The following is a 12940-nucleotide window of genomic DNA, read 5'->3' as shown; positions in this document are numbered from 1 at the left end:
ACCGCATCTGGGGGCCGCTGCTACTGTTTTGCGTGCGAGGAAGACGCTGAAGGGGTCGAAGGCACCGACAGCTGAGGAGATGAGAGAAATTGTCGCTGAGAGGGATACGCTGCGAAAACAACTGGACGCGGTGATGGTAGAGAAGGAAAGCGTTGGCGGAGAGGACGCGGCACTGGCCCTTGCTGCAAGAGCAGAAGCAGATTTGAGAGATGCGAGGGAAGAGTTAGATGCCATGCGCGATCGGTTGAAGAGGCTAGAGAAGGTCGCTGAGAGAGGTCTCAAAACCGAGGCTGTGATAGAACGAAATGCCACCTTGGAGGGGGAACTGATTAGTGCAAAGAAGTCAGTTGGCAGACTTGTGCAGGAACGAAATTCGTTGAGGCGAACAACCACGAACTCGTTATTCTCCAATGCATCAAATGCATCCAAAACGCCACGGGGAGCGAATGACGAAGCAAGGAAGCGGATTCTAGAATGGAGACAGAGAGCATCGAGCAGAAACCTCGGAAACGAAACAACAAATGTAGCCCCCGTGCCGTTCGCAAGTCTTGAGAGCGAAGGAGAAGTCGAAAGGATACCGCTACTACCTGCAAGAATCGATGGGGCAGAACCGCTGCCCGATCGAGTCACGACACCCGCGTTTACATATGATATGACAATGAAGAAGAGAAGGACGAGTGTCTTGGACTCAGATTCTGTGCGAACGAAGGAAGAAACATCTTTTAGCGATCGCAGCGTGGATGCTGCATTGAATGACTCAGTCAGTGCTCAGAGCGTTCCAGTGCAGGGGTTTTTGAGAAGACATGACTCGTTTTTGTCTGCCGGTGATGTGAGTGCGTCTGGCGATGAGATCACCATTAGAAACAATAGGAACATTTTCAATATGAAGACTCCGAAAGTGCAAGCCGGTTTAGGATCTCTGTTTGGGGCGCCAAGCCATCGCTTCATAACTCGTCAATAGCGCCTAATTAACTCACTCATTTAACTCCATGAGCGATGTTTCAAGACAGAACTGGATTTCTTGCGTCACCCGTTGACTTCAAATAGTGAGAAAGTACTGTATCCAGAGAACCATGAAGATGAGTTCCACGCAATGCTAAGACAGGATCTCAAACGACATGCTCTAGTGAACATTGCACATCCGACAACTGCATGCGTAATTCGGAATTTTGGCTTCAGTTTCCAAGGACTACATGCTTTCTCTAGGTCCCATCGCATTTGTTGCAAGAAATGTTGAACTGATCCTAAGGTGCAGAATAGTAACTTGTGCTACTGCCCGCGTGAATTGTTCTCGCAGCCACATGTACCAAGTGTCTGAAGAAAAATGCAAGCAAGTTCGATCGCTTCGGCACGAGCCTCTCGCATGGAATGGGAAACACAGCAATACTTTTGGTACCTACACTGTATGGCAACTTTCTCTCACCTTGCTCTAGACTCGGAAATACTGGAAAGCGCTGGGACCACCAACTATGGAAATGAATTGTGACTTCAGGATTTTCCGTGGCTTGCGGCTAACATAAAGAAGTTGCCCAGTTCACTAAAGCCGATCACATCGTAGTTAGTTCATAATTCATCCTTATCTTCTATTGTCTCACGTTCCGTAGCAGCATTGTAGATGTCTCGAATCTTCTCAGCATGATCAGGATCATTGGCAAATATCTTACCACCAGCCTTCAGTTGTTGATACTGTTCTTTAGTGAGGTGATACGTTTTAGCCTTGCCTTCACGTTCCGTTTCCCGCATCTGAACACCCATTTCCTCCAGGATACGATCCGACAAGAACTGTATGATGTTTTCTGTGTCATCGAGGTCGTCATCGCACGAGAGTGGTTCTTTGCACGCAGGAAGTAGGTCTCCATTCTCACACCTCGGGTAGTATAGACACAAAGGAGTGTCGGTGATGCGTAGTGTTTCACCCAACTGCTTATTGGCATCATCTGAGAGGTTGACCACGCCCACGGTTATGTTGTCTGCACCGGTAAATGCGCTGGTGGCTTGTCGCCACTGAACCATTACATCGCGTATAAGCGGATCGTCATTTTTGTAGAAAAGAATTATGAACCTTGTCCCAGCGTTTGAAAAAATATTCTGTAGAAACTGGTCGCCATTGAAAACCTCTGGTTCCCTAACAGCCGTCATCTCGGGTAGAATATGAGGCTTTTCAGTTTTCTCTTCCGATGCAGTTTTCTCCATTTCCTCTTTGCCGACGTTATATGGATGTTTTTCGCGCCATTTTAAAAAAGCTTTCCGAGGTTGCAGCTTGAGACTCTCTTGTTTTGTTTCATTGTTCACAAAGTCGGCAATGATCTCTGCCCACCTGTAATCTGCAAATTCTACTACCCCATCTCTTCCACTGGCCAGAACATGCCCGAAAGGGACATAAAGAATTGTCGGAAACCCAGTTACGCCCAACTTAGAGGCGACTCCAGGCTCATCATCAGCATCTACTTGGGCGACAAGTATATCTTCAGAAAGCCTGGCCGCACTCGCCAAGGCTTTTAACTCTGACTTCAATGCGATGCAGTGATCGCACCAACGAACAGTGATAAAAAGAAGAGCTGAGACCGTACCGAGCTTCTCTGAGAGGTCATCGTACGTCGCCCCGTCCTGGAAGATGCCTGAGACCTTTGCCAAAAGGATGGAAACAACGACAATTAAACAAAACAAGCATCGCAACAGGTCCATGATAGTGTTGGAGGTCGAATTCAATGCAAGTTTGTGTGATGAATTGGCGTAGAGTTGCACAATGTGTCTTTTATGGGGAGAACAGAAATCAGCCAAATGGTCAGTTGCTACTGCGGATGCATAGGGGGTTTCGATAGTTCACAGGAACTGTGCCACATTGTACACGTATCCAGGCCCTATCGTTGCCAACACTGGCCAATGATTGGCCCATCCACAATGAAAATTATACAGAATTGAGGCATTAGAGGTGCCCACCACAAGTCTTCAAAAAGACTTTACTCGTTATTATTTGCACGGCGGCGTGCTCCGTGGAGGTTTGGCCACTCGTTCCGCCTCCATTGCCGCGTCCAAATCTGAGTGGGGAGATGTGTACTTGTCCTGCAGGTCACCTACCCGATCCTTCTGTACTTGCACCGCAGACTACTGTATGTGTGGAGTGTCGTGTTGAAGTTCGAGAGTAGGCCCTTAGATGCGCTTTGGTTTCCTTGCAAACGCTTTTTTTTAGTTTCCGTAAACACCAATGTTCTTATCATGATCGAAATCAGAGCCACAGGAGGGCGCAGCGTCCCTGTATAGAATAGAAGTTTCTGCCTGTCTTTTATTATCTTGTGATGACTACAGAGTTAACCGGGCACCAAAACGTGTCCCGTACATCGCTGAAGTGCATGACGCGCGTGGGTAGTCAACTGCACCGGTAATACAAGTGCAGATGACGGCTCTGCATGCCCTAAAGCCAGTAGGTGCCTTTCTCGCTTTAGATTTCACGTGGTAAGAAACACTTAAACATACGGTACAGGCTGCACCGGATTTTCATGTTTTACAAAAATCGTGAAACGCAGCATGTGATTCATTCCTAAGAGCAAGTAGTCCTTCTCATTCAGGAGGGATACTGCTCAAACCGAGGCCATGTCACAGCCCCTCTGTCCAGCCCTGCTGCAAGCGCTCCATCGTAAATGGTGCCGCATTCACATCTAGACCACTAGCGCTCGCTGTCGCACTAACTCTGTTTCTAAAAGTTGGATGGTTTGAAGTTCCCCATGAGTCGCCGACAGTTGTCTCGTCCGGCCAACCGGTCGCAACATTCGTCCCCCAAACGTCGCCTTCAGCCCCGGAGAGCGCGAGCATTCTTTCTGCACGCACTGGCGGCTGGAGCGCAGCAGGTCTCTGATGTTGTGCCGAATTTCGAACAACGCCATGCTTAGCAGATGCAAGCTCTGCCATTCGCACGACCATGCCCAGGCATTCGGCTGGTGGGAGAGTAGAAAATGCACTTCTTAGCGCTCTTTGTTCTTCCGGAGGAAGAAACGGTACGAGGGCGCGGAAGGCTCCAGCGGCAGCGGCGGCGGCTGGACGCGCGTCAGATATACAGGGCATACTAGCTAGTAGCGCAGCTTCGAATTCCGCGTCCGGTTGGGAAGCTGTGGGGTTGCTCAAATCCTGAGCGAGCTGATCGCTTGACAGGGGGCGTAGCAAAAGTGTGCCTGATGAGGATGAAGCGACGGAGGAAGCATCGTCGGCGTGCGGTGAAAGATCACGACCGACTGGAGGAGGCTCTGGCGGATCCCGACGTAAAGGTGAGGATGGGATGCAAGTGGCATCCCACTTCCATCGACGGAAAGAGGTTTTGGGGAGGCCGGCTTCGGTGGTGAGCAGCACAGCTCTTGGAGGGGGTCGGCGAGCGAAAGAATGATACGGCTGTGGAACACCACGTTTTAGGATGCCCGCCCATGTCGTGGTGCTAGAATGAGGTTGCGAAACGAGGGCGAAGTCTAGCCAGCGCCGATCGACAGCGGCAGAGAGCAGTACAGCGAGTTGAGGGTCGGTGATACAAGACGGCGAAGCGAGAATGTCTGCCAGGGGTAGCGTTGTGGAGAGGGTCAGGGTATGGCAAGCGGCTTCGAAGGCGGGACGGGAATGGCGAGCTAAGGCTAGGGAGATGCTGTGGCGGAAGCGGGAGAGGGCCGGGCCGTCCGGCGACGGAGACGGCATCTGCACCGACTACACTGGTGGAAGATGACGCATGACGACTGGGCCGAGGCAATTAATAGGACTGGTTGAGGGGTGCGCGGTCGCATGGCAGAGGAAGAAGACAGTCGTCGCGTTAACAAATGTGTAGTAGTTTGTTGCCAGCACTGGCACCGGTTGGCTTGTCTGACACTCTCTTCGTTCCGCCTTCTAACGATAGCCACGCATGTCGAATCCGCCTTTCAGGGAATCGACTGTAATGCCTCCGTCCGCCGCCCGCATTACAGAAACTTGACGGAACAATTTTTTGAAACATTTTTCGAATTAATTCCCACTTTTTGCGACTCCTGCAAGATGCACCTATCCCAACCAACCAGCTGCGCGATCGGCGAGCCAATTCCCTCCGCACACAACACCACATCATCGTCACCTCGCACAGCAGCGCTCCCGCCAGCCATTGTCCCGCGCTTCCCCCCTTCCCCTCGTTATCTCCAACCGAATTTCCGTTCGTAATGGCGCTTCCGCTCTGGCGCCTAGCAACGCGTCCGGCATTTGCCGCCGCCGCGGCCGCATCTACCCTCGCAGCAGGTGCCTCTCTCTCGCGCGATCAGACGAGGTCCATTCCTCTGGCAGCAGTTGCTTATGCCGACGATGAAGTGCTCCACCCCCCGCACATCACATGGCCGCATTCTCCGTATCTTGCCTCTTTTGACGCTGCAGCGATCCGGCGTGGATATGAGGTCTATAAGAATGTCTGTTCCTCGTGCCATTCCATGAACCGGATCGCATTTCGGAACCTCGTCGGCGTCGCCTACACTGTGGATGAGGTCAAGGAAATGGCCGAGGACATTGACGTTGAAGATGGACCTAACGAAGAAGGCGCTATGTTTTCTCGCCCGGGACGTCTCGCAGACACTCTCCCGGCCCCGTACCCGAACGAGGAAGCCGCTCGCTACGCGAACAACGGCGCGCTGCCACCCGATCTTAGCTTGATCACCAAGGCCCGACACGGCGGTGAAAACTACCTTTGGGCTTTGTTGACAGGGTATCGTGACGCTCCCGAGGGTATCAACGTACGCGAAGGGTTGTACTACAACCCGTACTTTGCTGGCGGCCAGATCGCCATGGAGAGGGCTCTTTACGACGGCGCTGTCGAGTACGATGATGGCACAGAGGCAACTACCAGCCAGATGGCAAAGGATGTCTCCACATTTTTGGCTTGGGCTGCGGAACCGGAACATGACCAACGGAAAAGAATGGGCATGGAGTGGATCGGAGGTTTCACCATTCTCTTCTTTGGCATGCTTTACATGAAGCGCTTCAAGTGGTCACTGTATAAAACTCGTCGCCTGGAGTTCCGTTAGGCCTGACCGACGCAGCATTGTCCTCGTTACGGCCTGCCATAGCAGAACTAACCAAGAAATGCTGAGGCCCTTTTTGCTTCAGTAAAAATTCTCCTACAATTGAATCTCTAAAACACCGCCATGTTCATTCATTGTACCCCCGACGAAGTTTATCTGGATTGAGTTGAAGGAACGACTTACGTTCCTAGTCGCTATCTTGACCCCACATTCAAAATTGGAACAAAAGTAATCTCCAGGCTTTCGTACTTAACCAGGATCCAGCGCACTCTCTTCTGGGAAGATCTTTTTCGTAACCTCAATTGTCTTGTTTGAACGTGCGAGTGCTATCTGTGCAAACGATAGTGTAAACTTCCGCACGGTATTACAGCAAGCAAATGTCGAGCTTTGTGCGCTCGTCGATGCACGACCTCACACAATAGTGAAACAGTGCAGCGCTTTCTTTGATTCTTATATCGCAATCCTCTTAGACACTCTTTCCTGCGAACTGTTTCTGTACTAACGACAACACTCGTGCTATTTTCGAACAGGGTGACAAGTGCCTAGTACTGCTGGAATAGCAACACCGCTGGAATAGCAACATCTACAAATGCCGCCTCCAGAAAAAACACACGTCCGCCGCGGTCATCCCCACATCTCCTGCACTCTTCTTTCGATTCATCCATGACCAATCCAGTTTTCGCCATCGCTAACCACCAACCCCCCACCGCGCATTGAATCCCTAGTCCATCCTCCTTACATAACCATAGCGTTCCTATCGGACTGGCGTTGCAAAATCTTCTTCATGCGTCTCTTTGCCTTCTTGTTCCCCCCTTTTCCCTTTTTCGAAATGCTTCCTACCGGCTTCATCTTCACGTCCTTCACCACTTCCCCTGTCACGGGCGTCCCCAGCTTCGGCGCGGACGAACTGGCCTCCCCCACCGTGAACCCCGAATTCTAAGCACGCTTACACAAAAATTGTCAGCATTCCAGCCGTACTTACATGTCGCCCGCCGCAGGCTCGCTCGTGGAGTGCCGATAACTTACAAATGCAGAGCAGAGAACAGCTTCTACCTTCCTGCGGGACACAGCGCGCGCACGGCGAGCGGCACGCGTCTTGCGCTTGTCCAGATGCTCGCGCTCGTCGGCGAGAAGGGCGTCGTGGCGTGCGCGTGCCAGTTTGCGGTTGTTGCGGCGAGCCATGATGTTCGGATGGCGAGTGTGGACGGCGGTTGAAGTCACTGGAGCTAAGACGGGGTGTAAGGGCGGGGCTGTGCCGGGCGGAAAAGGTAGAAGGGGTAGAGGAATTTGTAGATGTTAATGTGCGTGCAGCTCAAAAATTGAATGCGGAGCCCCGGAGGTTGTGGTGTTTGCGATTCTGTAAATGTGGAGTGGGAGCTTGGCGAGCAGGCTGTAGGGTACGCCGGAACGGGAAGACTTGTCGCGGGACGGGGGGGAGGGGGGGCCACGAATGAAGAGGGTGTACAACACAGCGAAGAGCGTATCACAGAAAGGCTGCGGGGACTTTCGTAGTATCTTTGTCCAACTGCCGCACTTGGTTTCGGTCAAGACAGACAAAATGCGCTGGCCACGACGACAGTTTCAGCAGACTACGGATATACGCTAGTGACGTCAAATTGGGATTTCACACACGTGTACTGGATGTGTCGAAAATGGAGTGGACGAATGCATGAGCGAGCTGCGCGCTGGGTCTTGCCCTGCGAGCTCTCAAGAGAGAGGATGTGTCTACGCACTGTACGCGACCATGCCTTTGAGGTTTAAAGCGTTCACAAGAGTTAGGCTGTGCTCATGAGTGGCACAATTGTGTATTGGGCGAGAGCACTGTAACTTTACTCGCAGCGCTTCGATTCGTCCAAGCGCTATTTTTGCACCACAGGATACACCGAGGGGTAGTTGGACAGGCAACAGAGCGGTGGATAATGCGTGCTCCCAGGGCAACGCACAAATCCCACATGTAGGGTACCCTACCCAAGGGTAAGCGTTTGCCATACAAGGACCCATTGCTCCGGTTCCACGTAGAAGAAAAGACGAGAACAGTGGGCAGAAAGCGAGTGAATGGGGTCCCCAAGAGTCGGGAGGCGGAGTCATGATTGCCATCATCTGGGTGGTTGCTCAACGGGCCTGACTGTCCCCACCACTCTGCCCCCGAGCCAATCATTGCGCAGAAAGCCCACGGCGACAAGGTTGGTTGCGTGTCACCAAGCCCCAATTGGTCCACTCTTCGCGCCAAAACGTCCAAAAATCCGACTTTTGTGCATTTTTTTTCCCAGACTGCCAGCGAGTAGGAGCGTCCTGGCTCCCACTCGCTCCGTCCTCACCTCCCCCACCTCCCTGCTCACAGCGAGAGAAAGGCGCGCAAGGCCTTCCGAGTACTCGGCGCGCCGAGTCGCACGATGGAGATATTCCACCACCTTGCTTCTTCTCTTCTAGACCCATCCGAGAATAAAGCCCGCTTCGTCGACCACTGCCACGCGCTGCACAGTCGCGTTCTCAAGCTTCCGTCGCGTTCTGGTGTAAACAATTCCCACAGATTTGTAGCTCTAGCTTTGTGCGTTTGCTCTCATCTCTGTGGCGCTTCTATCGATTCTGCGTTTTGCGTTCTGCAAACAATGGCCCCGAGTGATCCTTCTGCAGAGGGGGCGTGCTCGCGCGAGCAGTTGGCGCAAGTGTGCAAGACGGAATGGCTGCCGGCTGTGAATGAGCTCAACTTGAAAAAATTCTGCAATGATGGCGAAGGCGCAAAATTACGTCGTCTTTTTCATGATTATTACATCGCCTTCGTCCCCAGCATCCTGTTTTCACATTCGAGGGCTGCCCTCTTGCTCGACCTCGTCCGCGAGAATGGCGGAGAAGGAAAGGTTTTTGCCGCTTCAGAAATGGGTTTTAGAGAGGCAAGTACGTTGATAAGGGAGAAGACGTCTCCCTTTTGCAATGCCATCGTTTGTGCGGATGTTAACCTTATTTGTAAGTATTCCACGTCTTATCAACTAGATGCAAGGCCTCCGAAATGGCTTCGTGATAGCTTGAGAGATTGTAGAATCAAACACCCGAGCCTCTATGTGAAGAAATATGAAGAAAAGAATTGCTCCCCAGCTAAGCGAAAACCTCACGAGGCCAACATCAGCTGCATACACTTGCCGAGCCCTACGAAACGTCCGCGTTCCACGGTTGCAAAAGTTTTGACAGCTGAAATGGTCAAGCCAGCGAAAGATCACAATCCTTCTTTCAGATCACCAAGAGAAAAAGAGGGAGCCGAGGCAGATGAGTTTCGTGGGCAGGCGTCATCGCCTCTCTCGTCCAGACGTGGAGAGAGAGATTCTAAGCTCGAGCAACCCAGCGCAAAGCCATTGAGCTGGGCATGTGAAATTAGGACATCCTTTTCCGGCGGCGATTTTCCCATGAACGAGAAAATATGTGAATTGCTGGGCGTTGTTCAAGAATCTTGTCTAATGAAGAAAGACCAGTTTCGAGCTACTGGCTACCAAAGGGCCATTGCTAGAATCAGGGCTCTTCGTCAAGACATCACAACAGTTGATGATGTCGCTGTCCTAACAAGCGGGAAGGGAATTGGAACCAAGCTGGAGAGAAAGATCATTGAAATTGTGAAAACAGGGAGACTTCTTCAGGCTGAAAATGTTTTAGAGAACGCAGAGGGTACTGCTGTCAGGCAGCTTTGCAACGTGTGGGGCATTGGCCCCGTCAAAGCCTTACATCTTATAGCTCAGGGGATCAAAAGTGTTACTCAGTTACGAGATGCGGTAAGGCACGATTCTCAGATTCTCGACCGGAATCAAAAGATTGGCCTTCGTCACTACGAAGACTTGCTACTACGTATTCCGAGAAGGCATGTGGCTGAACTGGAGAAGTTTGTTCGTATGGTAGTCAAATCTGTGGACCAGTCCTTGGACATTACTGTCGCGGGCAGCTATCTCAGAGGCAAAAAAGATTGCGGGGACGTTGACATCCTTATTTGCGGGTCGAGTGAGCAACTAAGATTCGGGTTTGTCAAAGTAGTCAAAGAAATGAGAAAGAAGGGCGTACTCACTGACGATTTGACTATTGGGCAAGGGAAATATTTTGGGATTTTCCGCTTCCCTGGACGACCCCATGCAAGAGTAGACTTGTTTGCAGTGCCACATGAAGAATACCCTTTTGCCCTTCTGACCTACACTGGCAGTGCCATTTTCAATAGGTACGTTAATTCAAAAGTCGATCCAAATTGTGAATCGGTCGACGGGAACTGTAATCGCCATCCAATCTTTGGCGACACTAACACTTGCCTCTTGGTGGCTATTTACGAAGGTCGATGAGATCGAAGGCACGCGCTCTCGGATACAGCTTGAACCATACAGGAATCCAAAGGGTTGATAGGAGAAAGTTTTCGAAAACGCGAGTGGTACGTGGATGACTTCAACGAAATCATGCGCCAATGACTGCGAAATCGCAACTAATCCATCGGTTTCTTCGTTTATATCCTGGTAACTCAAAGGAACCTCCAATTCGCGTTCGGAATGAACGCGAAATCTTCTTCCTCATGGACATTCCGTATGTGGCTCCTACTGCTCGCAGCATATGACGGGAGGGCCTCTTGGGTATCATATACACAGCCAGCTTTTTCGCTTGCAGCGGACAGTTGCTGCCTACAAGTTATTCTTTCCCCTAATCTCGTGTCCAAAGTTGCAGCTTTGCAATCATCGCGGCCAACAGAAGCGATACTTGCTCCTGCCTAAAGTAAATTCCCGACCCTAACTGTGAATCAAACTAGGCATAAGTAACGCTGTTCTGCCAATTTCCTTACAACAGCAGCAGCTTTTCGCAGATCTGCGCCAAAAATGGAGATCGTTGCCACTTACCTGTCTGGTACAAGAAGCAGGTAGCCATTCACATCGCTTGGCTGCTATTCGACCCGGGTCGTACGTGCCCATGATAGGTTGAAAATCAATACCAAGGCAAATGATGAGCAACGCGGTTTAAAGAAGTGAATGTATCCTTGTATTTACACAGGCTCTGACATAGCCATTCTCTCGCGTTCCAGCAAGGCCTTATACCGTGCCCTACACACAAGGAGGAGCAGAACAACCATGATAATGTCAATTACTGGTACCAACAGGCCTATCCAAGCAGGCCACAATCTCAGAGTGACAAGGGCTCCTGATAAAAACGCAAGGACATCGAACGTGCCATGAAAGAGTATTGCATGAAAAAGGGCCCACGGCACGCTGACGTCGTCCATGAAGATGTGCCTCTGTGATGCTGTGATCGCGACGTATAACTGGGTTCCGACGTGAACTGGGAAAGCAAGAAGACCTCGGAAGAGACCAAGAAAAACAAAGAGCAGTTCTGCGCTACTGTTTTGTGAGGCCGCTCTTGCCATTCCCGACACGTATCCAATATTCTCGATTGTGGCGAAACCGAGAGCCGCCATACAAGCAGAAGCCATGATGCCACGACAACCGACTTTCCTTTCGTCCTGACCACATATACATTCAAGACCGATGTACCGGCGAGCAACCAGCCATTTCCCAACTTCTTCAACTGTGCCAGCTGTTACATAGGCGATTAACACCAGGGAGAGAATAATCGCCCAAAGCGGAATCGATTGTGCAAGCTGTTGAATTAACTGTTGCACGGCTTTAGAGTTTCCTCCTTCGGCAGCCTCAATTATTTTTGGCAAATCCTCCTCTAAATCACCACGAATGGCAAATACGATGGGGATCAAAGCGGCAGCTGTGGTTATCAATTCAAGTGGGATAATGAACAAGATAAGCGGGATGGCTCCGATAAGAAATTGTAGGAACAAGAAAGGCCTGCCAACAATTTCGTCTCGGAAGCGAGACAAAATGAACCAACCGACGACGGCTGCGGGGAGAAGAGAGATGAGAACAAAGAGAAATCCAACGCCATAGTCTGGAGTGGTGAAAACAGCAAAAAAGAGTCGGAGTATAAAGAGAAGCACAAGAAACAGTAGGCAAGGGTTGCGGAAAGAAACAGTACGGCGACGAGTAAAGTCGAAGGGATTTCGGCGCGCGCCAGAATATCCATAGGATGGTGATGATCCGATTGGAATGGAGGAATCATCTGCACCAACGATAGGAGTCCTCTCTGGGACGACCATCTTGCGCGCGGGTGTTCTGTCTTTGGAGAAATGCAAGAGAAAGAGAGACGGCGTGTAGATGTGATAAACGTAGAGCGAAGGAGGATGTGTAGGTCTGTTCTGGCAAGGGGGGAAGGGGGGAGGGTGCGCTCTGAGGGAGTGAGACCTGGCACTGCCCGTGATCTGAAAGGTCAGGTAGGTGTATGAAGTAGTAAAGGACGTGACAACGTAGGCAGTGTGGATGACAACGCTTTAAGCACAAGACGTCTCAACTCGGGCACTTTTCGGCACTTTCTGTGAGCCTTGCTTTGAGCGCTGAGGCCGAAAAAGAGTTGCTCTTATGAAGCACCCAGGCACGTTGACTTGGGGAGGAAGATGACCAGACGCTGTTGCCTCTGTATATGGTTGAAAATGGAGGCACTGTCGACGATGTTGCTGAAGGACATGCATTGTTGTTTCGAATAATCACCACAATCTGATCCACGAATAGGTTTTTGAGGGCAGCGTTGTGCTACAGTCGCTTCTACACGTGTACGAATACCGCAGTCTGCCCTGCTGTTGTACAGTACTTCTGCCGCTCTCTCTCATCGCCCGCCCGTGTTGGGGTCTTAGGGTGACCCCACCGCGCCTTGCCCAAAATCGCAAAAAGCAGACAGTTGTCCTCCGGTAATTGGATCTACTATCTTTTAATCAAGCTGCGCTTTGGGGGAGGTGGTGATTCAGAGATGAACCCCACCGCGCCTGTAACACGATACATCTATTCATATTCAGGGTCACCCCAATTAGGCTACAAGTATGTCGTAGAAATACATTTGGCGCAAAGAAGCAAGCTACT

General features: G+C 51.0%; 5 protein-coding genes; 3 read left to right on the top strand and 2 right to left on the bottom strand.

Annotated features, from left to right (window-relative positions):
- The first annotated feature begins 79 nt into the window (after nucleotides 1-79).
- Nucleotides 80-1652, top strand: CHC_T00005706001 (hypothetical protein). XM_005717373.1 is given in 2 exon segments: nucleotides 80-961; nucleotides 962-1652. The coding sequence occupies 1 exon segment, from the start codon at nucleotides 80-82 to the stop codon at nucleotides 959-961; it is 882 nt and encodes a 293-aa protein (XP_005717430.1). The 3' UTR covers nucleotides 962-1652.
- A 3510-nt stretch (nucleotides 1653-5162) lies between these two features.
- Nucleotides 5163-6127, top strand: CHC_T00009218001 (Electron transporter, transferring electrons within CoQH2-cytochrome c reductase complex, putative). XM_005717372.1 is given in 2 exon segments: nucleotides 5163-6014; nucleotides 6015-6127. The coding sequence occupies 1 exon segment, from the start codon at nucleotides 5163-5165 to the stop codon at nucleotides 6012-6014; it is 852 nt and encodes a 283-aa protein (XP_005717429.1). The 3' UTR covers nucleotides 6015-6127.
- A 44-nt stretch (nucleotides 6128-6171) lies between these two features.
- Nucleotides 6172-7440, bottom strand: CHC_T00005705001 (hypothetical protein). XM_005717371.1 is given in 4 exon segments: nucleotides 6172-6746; nucleotides 6747-6947; nucleotides 7038-7193; nucleotides 7194-7440. 2 exon segments carry the CDS (start codon nucleotides 7191-7193, stop codon nucleotides 6747-6749), a joined length of 357 nt encoding a protein of 118 aa, XP_005717428.1. The 5' UTR covers nucleotides 7194-7440; the 3' UTR covers nucleotides 6172-6746.
- A 964-nt stretch (nucleotides 7441-8404) lies between these two features.
- Nucleotides 8405-10321, top strand: CHC_T00005704001 (hypothetical protein). Its single transcript, XM_005717370.1, has one exon. The coding sequence runs from the start codon at nucleotides 8405-8407 to the stop codon at nucleotides 10319-10321; it is 1917 nt and encodes a 638-aa protein (XP_005717427.1).
- A 124-nt stretch (nucleotides 10322-10445) lies between these two features.
- Nucleotides 10446-12126, bottom strand: CHC_T00005703001 (hypothetical protein). XM_005717369.1 is given in 2 exon segments: nucleotides 10446-11007; nucleotides 11008-12126. 1 exon segment carries the CDS (start codon nucleotides 12124-12126, stop codon nucleotides 11008-11010), a length of 1119 nt encoding a protein of 372 aa, XP_005717426.1. The 3' UTR covers nucleotides 10446-11007.
- Between the last annotated feature and the right edge of the window lie 814 nt (nucleotides 12127-12940).

The sequence above is a fragment of the Chondrus crispus genome, genomic scaffold (genome assembly GCF_000350225.1).
Source record: "Chondrus crispus Stackhouse genomic scaffold, scaffold_309, whole genome shotgun sequence".
NCBI lineage: Eukaryota > Rhodophyta > Florideophyceae > Gigartinales > Gigartinaceae > Chondrus > Chondrus crispus.
The sequence above is the reverse complement of the archived record's forward strand: the minus strand, read 5'-3'. Positions and strand labels throughout refer to the sequence as shown.